Raw genomic sequence first — 23,108 nt, forward strand, 5'->3', positions numbered from 1 at the left:
GTAATATTCATTAAAGGTGCTCTAAGCGATGCCAGGCGTTTTTTAGGCTAAAACATTTTATGGAAATTTTATGTATGATGCAAACAGCACCTAACCAACCGCAAGCTGCCTGTGTCCTGAATACACTGTAAAAAAAACTTGATCTCTGTGGACAGCCCAGGCTCCAAGAACGCCAACAAAAACAACCTGGGCAAACCTAGCACATGAAAACATAACAAACTGTTCCAGCAAATCACAGACGAGATGCGTGTTTAGGAGAGTTTCAATTGCACGGGAGCAGCACGGGAGGCAGGGGGAGGAAGTAGCGAGCTAGCTCTCTGTTTTGTTTGAAAGTCAACAGAAGTGACGTTACCCAGCATCGCTTAGAACACCTTTAATATAAATGTGCAGTATGTCCTGTAGTTGTTATTGTCAAAAAATAATATAATTAAAGCTACACCAAATGTACAGTAATATTGAAAGTGAAGTATTCCTCAGTGTTCTATGCAGAAAAATGATGGGCTTTCCATTTTGTTAGACTGATAATGTGCAGCAAACATGACATTGTGGCCATAAAGTAGTTGAGAAGTGGATCCATACACACTCAACGTGCCTTCCCCCTTTAAAATGTCCTAGCAAAAAAGCGGTTTTGTTTCTGTTCATCATATTCATGGTTAAAGTGGAAACTGCATCTGAATTAAGTTGAACCAAATTCAACAGAAAGGCAAAAACTTTATGATATAACAGCCCCCATGATATAGTATGTGCCCCCACCCCCCACTCCAGACAACCTAAGTGAAAGCACAACATATTCACAATCTGCATTAATTAAGAAAGCACATTTATTCCAAAAATACAGACAATGTATATATCCATAAATTAGACCCAGGGCACTGGGAAAACTCAACACTGACAAGTGTGTATATACTGTAGTAGTGAGAGCCAGCAAATCCTTGCAAAATAAAAGTCCTTGCAAAATAAAAGACAATGCCACTAATTTAAGTAATTAAACTTGCCCCTCCTCTAGACGTTGGGATCTTGTTCACCCTGTCTGAACTTTTCCTATACTGACTGGTGGAAAATACCTTATGCCTTAATATATATATATATATATATATATATATATATATATATAAGTCAATTGTTTATATATGTCCAACTGGAACAATGTTATGTATAGTACATAAGGAACATTGAATGTGGCACCAGTAAAACTGCTTGTAAAATTATACAATTACATTGAAAGATCAGCATCAGTCACACATTTGAGCAGAGCATCATCACACTATTATTTCCCCACTTTATATATATGGCCTTGTTTAAATTGTTTAAATCATTAAAACTACTTTGGGGCAATCGCTTTTTCGTCTATGATGTGTTGAAAATCTTCAGTTTCATATCCTATCTTAGACCTTAATTAGTCGAATGATTTTTGCATCAGATGCAGATCTGCTAAATGTTGCAAATGTATAGGAATGACAAATGGGGAAGGCAAAAGACTAATAATTATCTACATTTTCTTAGACACTACTGTACCTAAACAACCGTTTTATTCTTAGTCCAAACACTAGTCTAGTTATGAGCAGTTTTAACAGTGCATTTTGTGTGACTTGTTCCTTGCAATATCTAACAATTGTCCATTCTGACTTTGGAAATATTTTAAAAAACAATCCATTCCTGGTCACAGGGTAAGGTTTTGGCTTCTTACATGTTTTACTATTCTGGAGAGGACACTATAGATCTTCTTATGAGTGTGCTCAAACTTTTGATATATATTATTCAAGAGCAAATGTTTATAATAGAACTGACTTTATATTTGCTTAATGTGCAAATGTTTATATTAGGGCTGACTTTATATTTGCTTAATGAGCAAATGTTTATAACAGGAGTGACTCTGATAGGTCTGTGATAATTAAGCCCATCTTCATATCCTGATGGCATTTACTGTTACCGCTTCCCCCTCATAAAAACACACTGTAGTATCGGACTCTGGAGCAATGCCCCCTCCCGCTCCCTTTCCAGAGGAGAGGGCTTAGAGGGTCCTGTGTTGAGGGCATGAAATCCTGTGTTGGCACGGCGAGATAGCATGGCGGGCACAACAGGTGTGGTGGGTGGGCGCAGCGTCTACTTGGCAGCGTCGTTCGTCCTCTGGATGTGTGCCAACTCCAGCACGGGCATGAGGAGCTGGAAGGCATCCTGGATGTAGGAGGCACTGTTGGATGCCTGCGGGAGACAAGACCAGAGACTGGACTCTAACACAAGGCCCTAACAAACACCAACAAACACCAAACCCTAACAAACACCAACACACACCAAACAACCCTAACAAACACCAACACACACCAACCAACCCCAACCAATCTTAACCAATCCCAAACAACCCTAGAAGCCAAGCACAGAGACTGGACTTTAACACAAGGCCCCAACAAACACCAACAAACACCAAACAAACCCCAACAAACACCAACAAACACCAAATAAACACCAACAAACCCCAACCAACCCCACCCAATCTTAACCAATCCCAAACAACCCTAGAAGCCAAGCACAGAGACTGGACTTTAACAGAAGGCCCTAACAAACACCAACAAACACCAAACAACCCTAACAAACACCAACAAACACCAACCAACCCCACACAATCTTAACCAATCCCAAACAACCCTAGGAGCCAAGCACATATACTGGACTTTAACACAAGGCCCTAACAAACACCAACAAACACCAAACAAACCCCAACAAACACCAAATAAACACCAACAAACACCAACCAACCCCATCCAATCTTAACCAATCCCAAACAACCCTAGGAGCCAAGCAGTGGACTTTAACACAACAAACCCCAACAAATACAAATAAAACCCCAACAAATACCAACAAACCCCAACAAACCTTAACCAACCCCAAACAAACCCCAAACAAACCTCAACTAACCCCACCCAATCTTAACCAATCCCAAACAACCCTAGGAGCACAGAGGCTGGACTAACACAAGGTCCCAACAAACACCAAACAACCGCAACAAATGCAAACAACCCCTAACAAAAACCAACCAGAGAGGGTGGAAGCGGAATGGTTAAGGCTAATTTATAGTCCAGACGACAAGTATCGCTTGACAAAATATGACGTAAAAGCGACACAATTTCTGTCTGCTGGGATGTTGGGGAGCTTAAATTTAAATTCATAATGTAAAATGATGTGACCGGTAAAGTTTTGGGAGAACTCAGCCATCTCCACAGGTTCGCCTGGACAAGGTGTCTGCACACTCTTTTGTAACTCTCTCTCTCTGTGTGTGTGTGTGTGTGTGTGTGTGTGTATGCTCTGTCTGTCAGGTTGCACTCATGTTTATGAACTCATAAATGCCTGCATGATCTGTTGTCCGATTAGAGAGTGTGCAACATACCTCCAGAAAGACTCCAGTTATCAGTGGGTTGAGGACCTCCCCTTTTTCATTTGCCTGCAAGACAAAAAGATGGATGTTTTTAAAATACGTTTCAAAAGGAATAAATAAAAAAGAGAAACAGAGCAATGTATGTAAAGACACCACCCTACGCTGAAATTGAAGAAGTTTCCCTAAACTTCATGTTCGCACCATAGAGGCACGTCAGTGACATAGGAGTGGCAGACACAAAGAGCAGGTGTCTTTAAATATCTATGGTTTCATACCCCAACACTGGTGAGACAGGAAGTGAAGCTCTTTGAGAGGAGAGAGATCTCCTTACACAGCAGAACCGTGATCCTAGGGAAAGAAAACAACGCAAGTAAGGAAGTGTGTTTCATTTCTAAAGCATATTTAAGACCAAAGTGCTTTACAAAGAAATAAAAGAATATTAAAAAAAAAGACAAAAAACACACAAACATGCAATATATTTACAAACAAAGTCAACAGTGAGGTACATGGGGTGTGGAGAAAACACTGATTGAAAAAAACAACAGGAAACTAGGACTAGGAAACAGGATTTCGGATTAACCACACCAGGAAACCGACCGATTTAGGATTAAGACTGATGACCAAGTTAAAGCTGCAGTTGGCAAGTCTGACAGATTGAGGGGACTTAGCCAACATTTTTAATGTTTACAACTCTCATGTCCCTCCCCCACTACCACCGACGCAGGGATTAAAGTGAAAAAAAATCGTTTGACTGAACTTTTTTCAGGCCGTAAGTCATACGTTGTTCATACCTAGAGATAGCACCTCTTTTGCGGTCGCGACCTATTGGTTTTTAATGTACAAAAAGATGCAAACAGCAAAGTAAAGGGAGTATTCGCCTTATTCACACGCCGGCCATTGTTTAAACCAAAACGAGGCTACAGGGTACACTTACTATATAATTAATGCCACCTACAGGTGAATGCATAGAACATAACAATCCTATAGTTTGTGTACCCTGTAGCCTCGTTTTAGCCGCCAATGGCCACCATGTGAATAAGGCGAATTGAGTGTTCTTGATTGAGATTGAGTTTTCCTGATGAACAAAAATATATTTTAGTACCATCCCTGACCATTGCTGATTAGCCATTGCTGTTCTTTTCTACTGCAGTGTTTAAAGGGGAGTTTTTTTTTCTTTTTAATATGCAATTCAACACCAAGTAAAATCTAGTTTGCAAGACTTCCCATTTCCTCATCAAAGTAACGAATCAGAACATTCTAGATATTGTTCATCCATTTGTTGCCTCATTTAATGAAAACATGGTAATTTTGAGTTTTACAGACAACTCAGTTTTCCAATGAGCAGCAATACTGTGTGTGCTCATGCAGGAGAGACGGCGCTTTTGTCTTCAGCAACAGATTGTATAAGGTTGACAAGAGGTTGCGATATGGTGAAGGACAGGTCGTGTTGCGCTATGAAGGAACATGCGTAGCCTACTTTCTAAACGTAAAAACGGTCAGCCATAAATTAACGTAGCCTACCTCTGTCGTGGTGGCTAGTTGCACCAGGTAGGGAAGATGTCCTGAAGTGCACGAACGTTAACCTTATGGCGGTCTTCTGATTGGTGGCGTGCTAAAACGTTTTCCTATTGCATCCATAAACAATTTTCTTGCAGCGAACCGCGCAAAAGCAAACCCCTGGCACTTTAATTTCTTTACACCATGGCTTGTTAGTTCTCCTCCGTTTCCAACAGCTGCCCATCTCCATTTATTTTTTTAACTTTTGACACCTGCCTTCCTTTAGCAACAACGCATCCATGACAGCTAGTGGCTTTGCCAAATAGACGCACACAAATCATGACGCTAATATGCAGGTTCTGGTAGGCCTACTGGTTATGGTTTTGTGCTATAAATTAATATTTCATAGCAACGTTTTAAGTTGACTATTTTAATTGCATGATTATTTTTTGTCAACATACACTCACAACCTACTGTCGTTAAAAGTGAGGCCTAAGCAAAATAGGCTAAGGCTGTCTGTGCGTCACAAACACGACTGACCCCCTTACTCGACAGTTCACGATGATGACAATATTATTATTATTTTACGTGTTACGCTCAGACAAAACCTTCCGTCGCAAATTGTGAAAAACATTGTTGTCATAGTAGACGGGATAATAAATTGCATAGGCTATACGGTTTATATTGCGTCGCTTTACACATAATGTTAGTTGCATTGATTAAAAACTGTAACAATAATAGTAGCCTACATCGGGTGGCATAGCAGGCTATCTGTTCAAGTCATATGACACCCAAAATGAATGACCTCCCCTGACAAGAGTTCGCGATAGTAAGAAATTGTCTACATTGATGCACGGAAAGAACACTATACGCTTCTTCTCATATCCAAAAAAGTTAAACGGATTGGCCAACCTCATCAGCTGTCTCGATTGTGTCACTATAATCCAACTTTTAGACCGTTATAGCTCCATACGTGTTCTTTTTTTTTAAGCAAACGCTCAAGACAAGTGTGTAGCTACAACATAAACAAAGCGAAACTCATGGCTGACGTAGGCTATCTTCTTGAGCGGTCACTGATTGAGACACAGAAAGTTCTAAGTTCTATTAGGTCTTAAACATTTACTTAATATTTGTAGTTGCCTTAAAAAAGGAAAAGCAAAGGTGACAGTCCCCAGTCCCCCCCCCCCCTTCCTATTTTTTTTCTCATCGGATCTGCATCGATCTCAAATATGACATTTCTAAAATCAAATTGACGGAAATCCGTCCTACGACGGAGAACTTTAATCCTTGACCACCGATCACCCACTCATCGAGTTCATGCTCGTCAGTGCGGACCAGACTGCACCAGACTGTGATTGACAGTCAGATCTCACACAGCCCTGCTCTGATTGGACCAGAAGAACCGGGAGCTGTGGATTTTTGCAAAACAAATAACAGGCTCTAGGTGGAAGTAGAAGTGCAGGTTTTTTTTTCTAAAAACCGGCTGATTTATGTGGTTCTGTGGGAGCACAGTATCAGTTTCAGTGAATATGATCAAAACAAATCTTGCCAACTGCAGCTTTAAAGGGAGAGGACGAGGACCGGACTCACTGAGCGAGGACGCGGGCCTGCTCCAGAGTGGCCACCTCCGCGCTGCCGCCGCCGCCGTGCAGCGTCACCTGCGCCACCTTGTGGAACTGCTCGATGGACTTCGCCGTGAGCTCTGCTAGGCCTCTGATAGCCGAGGAGTGCACTTCCTGTAGGCAGAGTGGTAGGTGCTGGTCAACACATGGTCAAGTGTGACTAGAAGCGTCACAGCAGAGGGGTAGGAGCAGAAGGATTAAACATGGAGACTGACAGCACATCAGTATTAGCAGAAGGATTAAACATGGAGACTGACAGCACATCAGTATTAGCACAAGGGTTAAACATGGAGACTGATGGCACATCAGTATCAGCAGAAGGGTATTTGCAACAGGCTCAAACAGACTGTTCTCACACACATACACACACACCAAACAGAAGTGAGAAAAGACCACCACCAGCTTCAGTCGACAGTTTAGGGGCACTGCATGTTTCCTATATGTATGATACATTTCCTACATGTATCATACAACCCATTCAGCAGCAACCCACCAGTGGACCACAAACCCACAAGAAACATGTGGCCTCTTTCCTAGCGTCACCTAGGAAACCAGCGAATCAGAGATGACAGCAGAGGTGACAACAGAGCACAAAGTAGACATCGAGTAGCTCATTATGACAAGGGCCCTTTCCCATGACGGATGGAACATTTTCTCATACAGACAATAGGCTTATTTGACTTGATGCAGTGCAGTGCTAATCTGGCTGAACTTGATGCACTGGTGGACTTGACGCATGTTTGCATTGTGCAAAAGTCCAGCATGAATCACATTCAGCCAGATCTTAAGTTGAATCAGCCTGATGTCATGACAACAAGCCAATCACAGTGGGGCAAGAAGATCTCCATGAATGGAACTCTTATGGTACCTCTGTAGTGTACTTTGCTACAGTGAATGGAACTCTTATGGTACCTTTGTAATGTACTTTCTACAATTTATGGAACTCTTTTATGGTACCTCTGTATAGCACTTTGCTACAATGAAGAGAACTCTTATGGTACCTCTGTAATGTACTTTCTACAATGTATGGAACTCTTTTATGGTAGCTCTGTAGAGCACTTTGCTACATTGAAGGGAACTCTTATGGTAGCTCTGTAGAGCACTTTGCTACAGTGAAGGGAACTCTTATGGTAGCTCTGTAGAGCACTTTGCTACAGTGAAGGGTACTATTTCATGGTACCTCTGTAGAGCACTTTGGTGCAGTGAAGGGAACTATTTCATGGTACCTCTGTAGAGAACTTTGGTGCAGTGAAGGGAACTATTTCATGGTACCTCTGTAGAGCACTTTGTTACAGTGAAGGGAACTATTTCATGGTACCTCTGTAGTGTACTTTGGTACAGCTTTCTCCTCAGTCCCATCCTCTTCCTGCGGCGGCAACGCTGTGGCCGATTTGATATCAGCGATGCGGTTGTGCACATTTGTTGTAGCCTGCACACACACACACAAACACACACACGCACACACACACACAAACATACACACAGATTAGTCAGTGGCCTTGAGTAACTGAACTGAATTGATGTTGAAATGGTCAGAGGCACACCTGACTGAGTTTGTTTGCTGTAGTGGACAAATGCAAACGACTCATAGCGTCTGTTAACTCCTTCACAAACTCCACACCATCACGGTCCTCTGAGAAAACAATGGAAAATGAAAAAGGTCACTTTGTTAAACCCTGTAGAATCTCATAGTAAATGTTACTCATTACTGTACTCCACACAGTGAGAAAAGACCCCAGATGCTGTGCTGTGGTTCTCTCCGACACACACGCACGCACGCACGCACGCACACTCTCTGTCTGTGGTGTTACCTTTTGAGTCGTCCTCGTCATCATCGAACTCCTCCAGGGAGAAGGGCTCTTTGATCTCCTCCAGATGGTGCTTGAGCTGGGCTAGTTCGTCCCCAGACATGGAGGTCAGGACAGACTTCACCTGGATGCAGCCATAACAGGCACCAGTGAATGGTTACAGTTCAGAAGTACGGTACTTAATTACGGTCCACACAACGGTCTTACTTTATTAGTCCTCACCGACTGGTTCCTGTCTCAATTAATAACAGTCCACACCTACTGGTTCCTGTTTTACTTTGGTACGGTCCTCACAGACTGGTTTCTGCTTAATAGTCCTCAAAACTGGTTCCTGCCTTACTTTAACTCATTGAATGCCACGCTGTTTTCGGAAGCTTTGGCCAGCAGCTTTGAGTGCCAGCAATCTTGATCATTGTTGACGATTTTTGTAGAGCCACAGCGTATTCTATGTTATAGCTATGGACACATACTATGGCTTGTTTGAAAGGTGAGACTTTAAGCTCTCAGTGGGTACAAACCGTTTATTTCTACATGCCTCTGTTCCTAAGAAATCCCAAGCTAAACAGTTGCTAGTTTTTATCAAAATCCCTGTTTTATTTCTAGAAATGGAGATGTAGCGTCTTTGATGAAATATGAAGTGTTGCCTGTAAAGTTTCCGGGAAGTGACCTGGCGAGACTACCACCTAGTGATAAACCAACGAAAATGGCCTGGTTTTGACCTGACGTGCATGTGTCACTGATTCAACCCAAAGCGGCAACCATCAAAAGCAGAGTTTTAAGATTAAATGTCCAGATAAAATGTCCAGATTGTGCGTTTTCATGAGTTTTCGATCGTCATATATTTCATTTCCATTCATCACAGAGTTCCCAAAATCACATATAAGGTGTGTTAGAATGTCTAGTTTCGTAATAAAAAAAAAAAGAGCTAAAAACTTAATATTATGTTTTTGCCACTCAACGCATGGGAAGGAAAAACGTAATATTACGTTTTTGGCACTCAATGAGTTAAAGGTGCTCTAAGCGATGCTGGGTAACGTCACTTCTGTTGACTTTCAAACAAAACAGAGAGCTAGCTCGCTACTTCCTCCCCCTCCCTCCCGTGCAATTGAAACTCTCCTAAACGCGCATCTCGTCTGTGATTTGCTGGAACAGTTTGTTATGTTTTTATGGGCTAGGTTTGCCCAGGTTGTTTTTGTTACCGTTTTTGGAGCCTGGGCTGTCCACAGAGATTTTACAGTGTATTCAGGACACAGATAGCTAGCGATTGGTTAGGTGACATAAAATGTTTTAGCCTAAAAAACACTGTGGCATTGCTTAGAGCACCTTTAATAGTCCTCACTGACAAGTGAAGTGAAGTCAAGTCATATAGTGCATTTCATACACAGAGGTCATTTCAATGTGCTTCACAAAACAAAAGCAAACAGTAATGGCAAATAAAGGCATATAAGGGCAATAGTCAAATAATAGTTTAAAAGGGAAAAATCATAACAAAAAAGAAAACATAAAACACACAAGGTAAAATCATTTAACCTAACCCAAGGTAAAATCATTTAAAAATAAAGAATAATTAAACAGACAAAATAAAAGACACAAGGTAGAATAATTTAAAGGCAGATTCCGAATTTGTAACTCAGTGCAGTTAGCAGAAGGCATCTAAGAACAGCTTGGTCTTAAGTCTAGATTAAAACTGGCTACAGTTGGGCCATTTTTTATGTCATCCAAAAGTTGGTTCCAGAGCTGAGCCGCATAGCAGCTAACAGCTGCTTCACCATGTTTAGTTCTAACAGCAGCTTTTACTAACAGTAGAGGTCCAGAAGGTGTGTACTGCTGAAGCATGTCTGATAGGTATTTTGATAGGTATTTAGGTCCTGTTCCATTTACTGATTTATAAACAAGCAGTAGTGCTTTAAAGTCAATTCTGTGACTTACTAGGAGCCAGTGCAGGGACTTAAGAATTGAAGTAATGTGGTCAGCTCTTTTAATTTTTGTGAAAATCCTGGCTGCTGCATTTTGTATCACCTGAAGCTGTTTGATAGTCTTTTTAGGAAGGCCTGTGAAAAGCCCATTGCAGTAATCAACCCTGCTGGAGATAAATGCATGAATTAGGTTTTCTAAATCATGTTTTGAAGTTTGGCAATATTTTTGAGGCGGTAAAAAGCTGATTTACCGTATTTTCCGGACTATAAGTCGCTCCTGAGTATAAGTCGCATCAGTCAAAAAATGCGCCATGAGCAGGAAAAAAACATATAATATAATACAAATATAACATACATACAAATATAAGTCGCACCGGACTATAAGTTGCATTTATTTAGAAATGTATTTCACAAAATCCAAAACCAAAAACAGAGACTATGTAACTGGATTATTGAGGCCAAAAAGATTCATGTTAATGAAGATGAAGGAGTGAAGGCAGCCAAGAGGAAGGTAATTGCAAAGCAAAAGATCCACTGAAAGAAAATGCCATGTGGTAGACCAAAATGTATCTAAAATGTGGAGAATACAATGCAATCAAGCATTTTGGACGATGTGGAGAGACAAGCCGGCAGCAGATTAAATGCTGGAGAGAGAAAAAGATGGGGTTTTAAAAGGAAGTGCAGACCGAAGCTGCTGCAAGCAGGTGATATTTAGAAATATATTTCACAAAATCCAAGACCAAGAACAGACTATGTAACTGGACACATTGAGGCCAAAAATATTGAGAATTCTATAGGGAATGTTACTGAAGACGAATGAGTGAATATGCAAGAGGCAAGCTGAAGGCTGCTGACAAGGGCCCGACGCTAATTGTAAAGCAATTTACAACAAAAAAAAAATCACTGAACAAAAATGCTGATGTGGTACATGAACATTTAGCTAAAAATGTGGAGAATGCAATGCAATCAAGCATTTTGGACGATATATTGGCACAGGCTGGCAGCAGAACAATTGCTTGGCTGGTCACCGAGAGAAAAAAAGTAAAATGCGCATTTAAAACCAGGGTCTAAATTCCAGCGCGGGATTGCGGGTATTGCAAATAAATTATTACTTAGTATTGAGCATAATAATAAAAGTCCCGCAAATCTAGCCATCATAATGTGAGAAATTCCCACACATTTTACAGCACTGTCTGACGATAATAATGGAGCGGCCTGAATGCGGGACTATTGACGGACCAACTCTGACTTCAATTGAACCCCATGCAGAGACACACACATGCGGGCGCAGGACCACTTTGGGGGTGCCTCTCTCTCGTTGCTCTCTCTCTCTCAGCACGATTTGTCACAGCTGAAGTCAAATTATAGCCTAGGTGCTTCAACATCAACCGCTATCGACAGGAAAGGAAAACAAACGTTTAGCGATCAGGAACCGTCAGGAATTTTGCAAACACAGAAGCATGACCGCCTATAACGCGAGAGAACATGCTGACTTCTCCATTTGACGTTATAATCGATTGCGGACGTGAACAGACAGCTACAGACACGAAGCGCACAGTAGGCCTACTTTCACTTTCTGTGCGTATTCATTACGTGAAAGATAATTAGTAGCAAAACAGCGATCAAATATTAGGCTACATGGCAGTGAGTTTTGTTTTCAAATGTTTTCATGCATGTCTAGATAACGGGTGAGGAATGTTTAGGAGACTCGTAAATCCTCAAATTTAGGCTGCGCAAAGCACAGCACCTTTATTTGGCCATGGCTTGTATTCGAGTCAGCTATATAGTCCTTTATTTCTTGCGTTTTATTGTGAGACATAGGCCTACCAAAGATAGCCTAAATGTAGTTATTTTTTAAATTATGCATGATTTACTTTTTTATAAAATTCATAGGCTGATGCCTGGCAGCAACAATTGTGTTTAAATGTAGGTTACTGCTTCAGCCTCTAGCTCAGAAGGGGGCGGCATGCAGCTTGAGAGCAATTAGAGCAACGTGTTGGAGACTCATGGTGTAGGACAATGACTTTTCATTGGCAACAATACCAAACAACAATATAAAATATTAATAAGAGCTCTTTTATGAGTTAAATTGAAACAAAATTATACTGGCTTTTATTTGTCCAAATAAGCCAATCCAAACAAAAATCAATGCTAAAACCTCATGAGCCCAAATCTTCAGCAGACTCACCTTGATCTCACTCTCCCTGGACAAGCTCTCTAGCGCCTCCAGGTGGGCCAGACCCTGAAACTCGTCAAACAGCATGCCGTAGTGGGCCTTCTTCTCCATGTCCGAGGAGAGCTCATCGCCCATCTGCTGCTGCTGCTGCTCCCGCTCCTTAGCCTCCCGCAAGACCTGACCAATCAGCAAGACACATTCCCTTAACCTGACCAATCAGCAAGACACATTCCCTTAACCTGACCAATCAGCAAGACACATTCCCTTAACCTGACCAATCAGCAAGACACATTGAGCTTATGCATAATGTGGAAGCTGGCAGGATTTATAGGGTCTTTCTTAAAACCTCACCACACAGAATGCCACATTCACCTTTCCCTGCAGTCAGCAGGACTTAAAGGAACACGCCACCCAATGTCAGTAGTAATATATGTTCTTACCTTAACTTTCACGAGTTGAGTCATACCTCTCCCGTGTCCGTACGTGCACTCAAACGCTCTGGTGCGCGGCTGGACTGTGTTAGCATGTTGCTATGCTAGCGGGCTTTGACGGCAACTAAGCGTAGAAGTAATCAAAAACATCCACGTTTTACCGACTTAAATACAGTTGCACGAGTAGTTGATAGAAATGCTACGGCAACGCAACGTGAAACGTGGCGATTTTCCAAGCGAATAAACAGGAGAACTACAATGTGTGGCGCAATAGCACTTGGGAGTACTTCGACCTAGCGTAGTAGTATTGTTAACACCTAATTGTAGATCCTATCCACCACAGAGTTTAGAATCCATGCTGGATCGACCCTCAGCCTCTCCCTCCCCTCTGAGCGAGAGAGAGGCACACACACTAGAGATGCGCTGATGGGCTATTATTTCAACCATAACTGCATAGCAAAACGTATCATCCATCAGCCATCCATCAACACCAAAGTTTTTTGACCAATTTTCGAAACGGCACCCGCCGACCATCCGCTGGTTGTTTTAATGTAGGCTATATGGGTGATACAGCGCTGCTGACGTGAGGCTAGAAAGCCCTTGCCTGTTCTAGGAAGACTGATCCAATGCAGCAAATATATTAAAAGGCTAAAGTCGTACATTGGCTATGTTGTAGCCTATCCCCAGAATATCAGCAGCAAACTCAGTCTCTGTCTCGCAAAACAGTCTCCAAATAAAACGCACATCGGCCTGTTGCCTTTTCTGCCAGCTTGTGAAAATATATCGTCCAAAATGCTTGATTGCATTGCATTCTCCACATTTTTAGCTACATTTTCATGTACCACATCAGCATTTTTGTTCAGTGAATCTTTTGTAAATTGCTTTACAATTACCGTCGGGCCTATAGGCCTATTGCCTGGCTTGCCTCAGCTTCGGTCACGTCCTTTTACAATTTTATCATTGTAATAAAAAACGCAATTTGCCACATAATTTCAACATGCTCCTGGCCTACTAATTAATGCCTATTGTACTTTATTTTTTGCAAAAAGAAAGAAATCCTTGATAAAATAACAAGTCATTCACATTATAGGCTACTTTACACACTGTTATGTCAGGGTGACTGAAAGCCTGTTCTGAAGACTCCCATTCATTTTGACTGCACGAGCGCGTCTTTTTCAGACAGACAGCGCAATTCATTTTAAAGCAATTTACAAAAGATTCACTGAACAAAAATGCTGATGTGGTACATGAAAATGTAGCTAAAAATGTGGAGAATGCAATCAAGCATTTTGGATGATATATTTTCACAAGCTGGCAGAAAAGGCAACAGGCCGATGTGCGTTTTATTTGGAGACTGTTTTGCGAGACAGAGACTGAGTTTGCTGCTGATATTCTGGGGATAGGCTACAACATAGCCAATGTACGACTTTAGCCTTTTAATATATTTGCTGCATTGGATCAGTCTTCCTAGAACAGGCAAGGGCTTTCTAGCCTCACGTCAGCAGCGCTGTATCACCCATATAGCCTACATTAAAACAACCAGCGGATGGTCGGCGGGTGCCGTTTCGAAAATTGGTCAAAAAACTTTGGTGTTGATGGATGGCTGATGGATGATAAGTTTTGCTATGCAGTTATGGTTGAAATAATAGCCCATCAGCGCATCTCTAGTGTGTGTGCCTCTCTCTCGCTCAGAGGGGAGGGAGAGGCTGAGGGTCGATCCAGCATGGATTCTAAACTCTGTGGTGGATAGGATCTACAATTAGGTGTTAACAATACTACTACGCTAGGTCGAAGTACTCCCAAGTGCTATTGCGCCACACATTGTAGTTCTCCGGTTTATTCGCTTGGAAAATCACCACGTTTCACGTTGCGTGGCCGTAGCATTTCTATCAACTACTCGTGCAACTGTATTTAAGTCGGTAAAACGTGGATGTTTTTGATTACTTCTACGCTTAGTTGCCGTCAAAGCCCGCTAGCATAGCAACATGCTAACACAGTCCAGCCGCGCACCAGAGCGTTTGAGTGCACGTACGGACACGGGAGAGGTATGACTCAACTCGTGAAAGTTAAGGTAAGAACATATATTACTACTGACATTGGGTGGCGTGTTCCTTTAAAGGGGCTATCACTTGTTCAGTTTAAAATGTTCAAAATGACCCAGAAATAGCAACAGAATGTGAAGAAATAACCATTTGGACTTAAAGTCAAAAATGCAAATACTACAAATGTTGCCCAAATATCTACTAAAGTCAGCTTGATAAGCAGCCAGATATCTACTAAAAGCAGCTTGATAAGCAGCCAGATATCTACTAAAGTCAGCTTGATAAGCAGCCAGATATCTACTAAAAGCAGCTTGATAAGCAGCCAGAGACAGGCCCTCTCTCTCTTGTAATTGGCTACCACTTCGTACGTCTCTGGTGCCGTATGGAATACAGTGAAGTTGAGATTCCGACTCGGCTCTTGCCTGTGAGAGTGTGGACGTTCTGATCATCAGGCCCTTGGTCTTTTTGAATCCCGGGTCTCCTTCGGCGATCACGTCCATCGTCTTCTTCCCGATGAACTCCAGTGCGTCCAGGCCGCCCGTGATGACCGTTTTACCCTGCAGAGGAAACGTGCGAGCATCACAAACCCAGCAGGACAGACGCCATCTTAATGGAGAGCAGATGTGCAGTTAAAACTCAGCAGAGAGAGACTGCACTGCACTGTGTTCTGCTCCAGGGCTGTATTCAGATAGGTGGGGTCTAGCAGTGATCAGAGATCATTTCACCATAAATAGTGCTAGTAGCGTTTAAACAACCATTAAAAAGCTAAACTAATCTGCTCTGCTGTGGCTGTGTTGTTGTGTGTTGTGATGTTGTGTGTTGTGTGTTGTGTGTTGTGATGTGTGTTGTGGTGTTGTGGTGTTGTGAGCTGTGAGTTGTGAGTTGTGAGTTGTGATGTTGTGGTGTTGTGTGTTGTGTTGTTGTGTTGCTGTGTGTGGTGTTGTGTGTTGTCTTGTTGTGTGTTGGGTGTTGTGGTGTTGGGTGTTGTGTGTTGTGTGTTGTGTGTTGTGTGTTGTGTGTTGTGGTGTTGTGTGTTGTGGTGTTGTGTGTTGTGTGTTGTTGTGTTGCTGTGTGTGGTGTTGTGTGTTGTGGTGTTGTGTGTTGTGGTGTTGTGTGTTGTGATGTTGTGTGTTGTTGTGTGTTGTGGTGTTGTGGTGTTGTGTGTTGTGGTGTTGTGTGTTGTGTGTTGTGTGTTGTGTGTTGTGGTGTTTTGTGTTGTGGTGTTGTGTGTTGTGTGTTGTGTGTTGTGTGTTGTGTGTTGTGTGTTGTGTGTTGTGTGTTGTGTGTTGTGTTGTTGTGTTGCTGTGTGTGGTGTTGTGTGTTGTGGTGTGTTGTGTTGTGTTTCTCTGTGTCCTCACTGTGTTCTGCACCACGCTGGTGAGGGATGACAGCATCCCCAGGGCACCTGCCATCGCCATGTCACCCTCAGCCTCAGCACCAACAGTGCCCCCTGCTGGACACACACACGTATACATGTACACATGCACACACGCACACATGCACAAATACACACACACGCGCGCGCACACACACGCGCACACACACACACATACACACGCACACACACACACACACGCAAACATATTTAAAGTGAGAAATTCAAATTAAATTCAAATGAAACTTCAATCAAACAGTGCAAAGCCAATAATAGCTACCAAAAGAATGCTAATATATTATATGTGTTGGGATATAAAGAATCCTACTATATTATATATGTTTGTGTTGGGGAAATATATTATATGCGTTGGGGCATCACAGACAACTCAAGGGGACACGGACAACGCTGTAAAAATCCTACCCTGTGTTGGGATATAAATAATGCTAATATTATAAAGAATGCTAATATATTATATGTGTTGAGATATAAAGAATGCTACTTTATTATATGTGTTGGGAGATATTTCCAGAGCGCTGGTGTGGCTGTACCGTCTGTGCTGCTGCTGTCCTCCGGAGCCTGTGCAGACAGCTCCTCTGGGCTGGGGATGCCCAGCGTGCTCTCTGCCTTCTCAATCACCTGGGACAGGCCTTGGCCTGAGAGAGAGAGAGAGAGAGAGAGAGAGAGAGAGAGAGAGAGATAACATGTACATCACCACACACACACTGAACACACACACATTCTCTCTGTGTGTGTGTGTGTGTGTGTGTGTGTGGGTGTGTCGGTGTGTGTGTGTAAGAGCTCTCAGTGCTCACTCACCTACGGTTGCCACGGTGGCCGTTGCTGTGGAGAGCAGCGACTTCCCCCAGCTTCCCCAGTATCCCCATCCACCCTGCTGCACTGCCGTCTCACTGGATGCCTGCACCATGGACACACGATACACATCACCATGGACACACGACCATCACCATGGACACAAGATACACATCACCATGGACACAAGATACACATCACCATGGACACAAGATACACACATCACACACATCATGGGCACACGACACACATGTCACATTACACACATCCCCTTCCAGTTAACACCATGGACACAAGATACACACATCATACATCACACACACCATGGACACAAGATACACACACCATGGACACAAGATACACACATCATACATCACACACACCATGGACACAAGATACACACACCACACACACCATGGACAAATCATGGACACACAATAAAAACATCACACATCACACACACACACCATGGACAGACTACACACACATCACGCATCACACACACCATGGACACACGACCATCACCATGGACACAAAATACACACATCACGCATCACACACACCATGGACACAAGACACACAGTCACATTACACACATCCCCTTCCAGTTAACACCATGGACACACAACACACAGTCACATTACACACATCCCCTTCCAGTGAAAGGTCCAGTATGTAGGAAATAATGGAAAATAAACTGTAACCATTTCAAAAATGATCACCATATGTTGTCAGAAAGTAAGGAAACACGATGAATGAAGTAATGGCTTATTTGACAACATTACTCTAACCCGTAAAACCCCGTAAAACCCATGAAAAAAAATGAGTTACGGGGCGGAATCTCTTGGAATTTTCGTTTATGTTTTGAACGATTCATTCTAGAATAGCGTATTAATAATGGGCTAGCGCGTCCTCCTATTTGGGTTGATAAATTAGCAAAGGCCAACTGTCAACAGCTGTCAGTTGTAGTCATGAACGCCTACGAGAGGCAGGCAAATTTCCAAAATTAAAACAAGAAACAAATTAAGTGGACATCGGAGGAGCTTCCTGAGATGGTGACGTCTTCGTCAAACGAAGAATATCAAGTCTGACGCAGAGCTGGCCATATTTCTCCACAACAGGTAGCCTAGGCTAAACTTCATCTGCATCGCTAACTTCAGCTAAATATGTTACGTTAGTTAGAGAGGTATGTTTTGTTTTCACTGTTTCCGTAATGTGTAGCTGGGTCATGGTTGGAGAAACGTTAAAGCAGCTGCAGGTCAACTAACGTTAGCTAAGTCTTCATTACATCTGGAAACCCAGAAGAGGCTCGCGTCTGGTAGTCTTGAGAACGTTCACCAGTGTTTTGATTTTGGCCTACAGAACGTTCGGTAACAATCCTACAAATCGCACCTTTAACACCATGGACACAAGACACACATCACACACATCACACACATGCCCATCCAGCTAACACACCATGGACACAAGACACACACATAACACACACATCCCCCTCCAGCTAACACACCATGGACACAAAACACACCGCTTCCAGCTAACACACCATGGACACAAAACACAGACACTCATTTCTGTGCTACCAACCTATACAAAAACATACATTACATGCCAGATTTCAATCTACACATTTGTATGTAAGTGGGTTTACATATACACATATGTCTATAAACACGTCTATAAAGTATACAGGACAGTACAGTCCATACAGGATACTGTTATGATTTGCACAGCAAAAGAAACTTCTCCCGTCAAAGTGTAGTTCAGTATGATCTCTTATTCTTCACTGAGGTTGGATGTCTACTACAGGGTCCTCCAATGGGACTGCACAAAGTACAAGAAGAACCAGAGTGGCGTAATCCTTACCTTCGGAACCTCTGCTGTGGCTTCGGATTTCTCCACTGGATTGGGAACGTCCGCTGGGGGCGCTTTGTGTTCCGGCCGTCTGCGCATCTTGCGTGTGGGTGCGACGTCGGGGGCGATCTCGCTCGCCGCCTCGTTCGAGTTGTCGGAGGGGCTGGGGGACGTCTGCTCCTGCAGTCCATCGGTCGCAGGGTCTGTGGGGCTTTCCTTGTCCGACATCTTACATTCCACACTGCAAGGAGGACAAGAGAAACAACAATAGAACCCTGAGTGGCACGGGGAGCTGTGGCATATGGCAAGCCGATTGAGCATTTATTCTGATATCTTGATATCAGGCATAATTGTCATGTACATGTAAGCCATTTTTGTCAACTAGTTAACTAGTGAGCCATGTTTGTGTGAACTAGTTAACTAGTGAGGGCCAAAATATGCACACTAGTTAACTAGTGGGAGCCAAAAGGCTCACTAGTTAACTAGTGAACACATTTTAGCTTCACTAGTTAACTAGTGAGAGCCAGAAATGTCTACTAGTTAACTAGTAAAGGCCAAAATGCATACCAGTCAGCTAGTTGAAGGCTTTTGGGTCTCACTAGTTAACTAGTGACAGCCAAAAATGTGCACATGTTTACTAGTGAAGGCAAAACACCTCACTAGTTAACTAGTTGCAGTAGGTCAATGTCGCTAGTTAACTAGTGAACCATAAATGGCTTACTAGCTAGCTAGGTGATGGCAGCAGGCTCACTAGTTAACTAGTTGATGCATCATTTGTCCAAACTAGTTAACTAGTGAGGTCATAAATGTATACTAGTAAACTAGTTAAAGACAAAATTCACACTAGTCAAATAGTGGTGCAGAATTAGGAGGCGGAGAATTCTGGAAATTGAGGCTTTCTATTGGCTCCCTATGTCCAAATAGAACATGACAACCAATCACAGTGCAGAATTTCATGAAATCCCACCCACAACATTTGCATGTGGCACACAAGTTAACATGCTGGCCAAAGGAACTCTAGCTAGTAAACTAGTGGCTTCAGTGTGACACTTACATGTAAACTAGTGAAGGCAGAACTGCTCACTAGTTAACTAGTGAAGACACAAATGCCCACTAGTTAACTAGTGAGGTCTAAAAAGTGTCACTAGTTTACTAGTGTGCACCAAAACACCCACTAGTGAACTAGTCATGGCAATTTCCATTCGACTAGTTAACTAGTGAGGTGCAAAAAAGTGTCACTAGTTTACTAGTGTGCCCCAAAATGCCCACTAGTTAACTAGTGAAGGCCATTGCAGCCCCACTAGTTAACTAGTGAGATGCCAAAACGCTCACTTGTTAACATGTAAAGGCCAAAAAGCCCACTAGTTTACTAGTGAGGGTGTTGTGGGCCTTACTAGTTAACTAGTGGCATGCATATTTTGTTCACTAGTTAACTAGTTACACCTAAAAACACAAACAAGCTGACCGTTTTTGTCCACTAGTTAACTAGTGGAACCATTTAAGTCTTACTAGTTTGCATGTGTGGCAGTAAAGCAGCTCACTAGTTAACTAGTGCGCACAAGACACACACTAGTGGCTGTTTTTGGAGCTATCTAGTTAGTAATGCAAAAGGTACTCTTACTAGTTAACTAGTGACACATTGGCCTTCACTAGTTAACTAGTTGACATGTTTGGCCTTACTAGTTTACTAGTAATGGAACAGGACATGCTCACTAGTTAACTAGTGAGCATATCTGCATTATTAATGCCTTTCACTAGCTTATAGAGGGCATTTTGAGCCTTACATGTTAGCTAGTGAGGACAAAACACTGTCCATAATGAACTAGCAGGAGAAAAATGCCATTCACACTAGTAAACTAGTGGAATTTGAATAAATACACAAACGGCTAGCATTTTGTGCAACTAGTTAACTAGTGGGACGTAACATTGTCCCACTAGTTAACTAGTGTGCAATGTCGCACTTGCATGCAAATGAAGAAGGCGGAACAATGATTTTGATTGGTCTATTTAGGACTCAGAAACCTAGAAAACATGGCTGACTTCGTCCAGGCTGTTCAAAGAGCAAACTTTTATAAACTAAGATCGTTTGAGCATAAAAATATGTTTTGATAACATGTCTAGTGACAAAGTTATGGTGTATTGCTGTAATCTTCGTTCAGTTAATGTGTACAAACTTTAGTTTTTCAGTTATTAGTCTGAAAATCGCGATAAAACTGGAGGCATTTGTATATGGTTGCCTAGCAACAAAACGTTTCAGAATAAATGCCCAAGTGGCTGGCCAAATTACATAGAAGTTAACAAGTGGGAATTTGACATTCAGTAGTCAGCTAGTAAACATTTTTGTACCTTACTAGTTGACTAGTAAAATATAGAAGTCTTTAAACTAGTTAACTAGTGCACATTTCAGTGTCCACTAGTTAACTAGTGAACATGCTGAGCATTACTAGTTAGATATGAAACATATGAACTAGTTAACTAGAGAGAATTTGGGCCTTACTAGTTAACTAGTGAGCATTTTGGCTGTCACTAGTTAACTAGTTCACACAGAAATGGCTCACTAGTTAACTAGTGAACAGAAATGGCTTGCATGTACATGACAATTATGCCTGATATCAAGATATCTGAATAAATGCTCAATTGGCTTGCCATAGTGGCACAACTGGCTACACCACCTCTACCACATTTGGGTCCTGGTGCCCATGGGGACCCGAGTTCAGGATGGGGCAGCCGTGGCCTACTGCGCTTCGGACTTGTAACCGGTAACTTGCCGGTTCGAAACCCCGACCAGTAGGCCACGGCTGAAGTGCCCTTGAGCAAGGCACCTAACCCCTCACTGCTCCCCGAGCGCCACTGTTGTTGCAGGCAGCTCACTGCTTCGGGATTAGTGTGTGCTTCACCTCACTGTTCACTGTGTGCTGAGTGTGATTCACTAATTCACGGATTGGGATAAATGCAGAGACCAAATTTCCCTCACAGGATCAAAAGAGTATATATACTTATACTTAAGTCTTAAGTCTAGTCATTTCCCACCCTCTCTCTCTCGTCAACCTCTTCACTTCACTTCCTATCACAATAAAGGCAACCTGACTTGTCATGACTGAACCTCTCAGAGGCATTTGTTTCCGTCCGGTTGCTTTGCACTTTACAGCGCCGCTACCTGACTCTATACGCTGCCCAACTCGTTGTAAAGGTTGTGAGCATCTCACTGCTATGACTAGCGTAATGCTCGTGTTGAAAACCTTCAAGCACACAACGTGACAGCCTTGTTTGTAGATGGTCCAGAATGCGGCGTCTTGTCTAATTTTCAATTAACCATAAGGGCGTATCTATCTACTGTTCATAAATCTACACTAGCTAGCTATGGCTGCAAACATTAAATTCAGTAAAAGGGAAGAACAATGCATATGTAAACAAACGGTACGCAGTACAGCAGCCAGCATTTGCTTTGTCAAGGATTGAGTCAGGTCAGAGTTGTCAACAGTAATCAATAACAATATTGCGTGCACAAGGGGAAAGACCGTGTCATAACTGTGCACAAAGTAGACTACAAGACCAAAGTGACACTCAATACATGCTGTGCTCAATAGCACGTAACGCAGAGAGGGTTGTTAGTAATCAAGGATCTTTGCTTAAAAGTTAGGCAGTTACAAAACCAGCCCCCGTTGCAAGGAATAAGGAATACATTCACCATACGATTTCATTTCTTTCTCTCTAAGCTTATGCTGACACAACATTCCAAGTAGCAAACTAGCTGTTTCTTCTGCAACCTCAACGTTATCTGACAGGCTATGCTAGATGTGGTGTCATAACAGTGAAACACAACAGTGCGACTTCTTTAAAAGAAATACACTTATGAATTTGATTTGTCTTTGAGTTTACTGCCTTCTTATGTCAAAACATCCAGTCAGCATGGGAAATTGGCTAGCTTTGTATTTAGAATACAGCGAAACTCTCCGTTCTGTAAGTCCATTCGGACATATCAAAAATAAGTATCTAGAATGAAAGGACTTACGACGAACCAAACCAGTAGCAGCTATCCCAATGAAAACTTACATTAATCATCAATTTCTGCGTCGAGTGGTCCAAAGAGTGAGCCACGTCACTTCACTGGGCTGCTGTACTGTCCTGATGGGATTTGTTTTGTTCCGAGAGTTTCATCTACGTGCTGGAAAGTCGTACTCATTGAGTACGTAAGAAAGGCAGA

General features: G+C 42.4%; 1 protein-coding gene across 2 annotated transcripts; it reads right to left on the bottom strand.

Moving 5' to 3' along the window:
- Nucleotides 1–803: 803 nt before the first annotated feature.
- fam114a2 (family with sequence similarity 114 member A2) lies at nt 804–23,063 on the bottom strand. 2 transcript variants are annotated; one of them, XM_076274113.1, is made up of 14 exons: nt 22,958–23,063; nt 18,917–19,145; nt 17,057–17,156; nt 16,789–16,893; nt 16,221–16,312; nt 15,285–15,419; nt 12,402–12,566; nt 8,301–8,421; nt 8,034–8,122; nt 7,808–7,918; nt 6,458–6,603; nt 3,646–3,718; nt 3,383–3,436; nt 804–2,202 (listed from the first exon to the last, which is right to left on the bottom strand). In XM_076274113.1, exons 2-14 carry the CDS (start codon nt 19,130–19,132, stop codon nt 2,104–2,106), a joined length of 1,506 nt encoding a protein of 501 aa, XP_076130228.1. In that variant the 5' UTR covers nt 19,133–19,145; nt 22,958–23,063; the 3' UTR covers nt 804–2,103. The 2 variants fall into 2 exon arrangements, with proteins under 2 accessions (XP_076130228.1, XP_076130227.1); XM_076274112.1 differs by having other exon boundaries at nt 16,221–16,315.
- Between the last annotated feature and the right edge of the window lie 45 nt (nt 23,064–23,108).

The sequence above is a fragment of the Alosa pseudoharengus genome, unplaced genomic scaffold (assembly GCF_046254945.1).
Source record: "Alosa pseudoharengus isolate Yale_2024_CS ecotype anadromous, Long Island Sound unplaced genomic scaffold, YU_APseudo_1.1 YU_APseudo_1.1_scf_8, whole genome shotgun sequence".
In the NCBI taxonomy this organism is placed as follows: Eukaryota; Metazoa; Chordata; class Actinopteri; order Clupeiformes; family Clupeidae; genus Alosa; species Alosa pseudoharengus.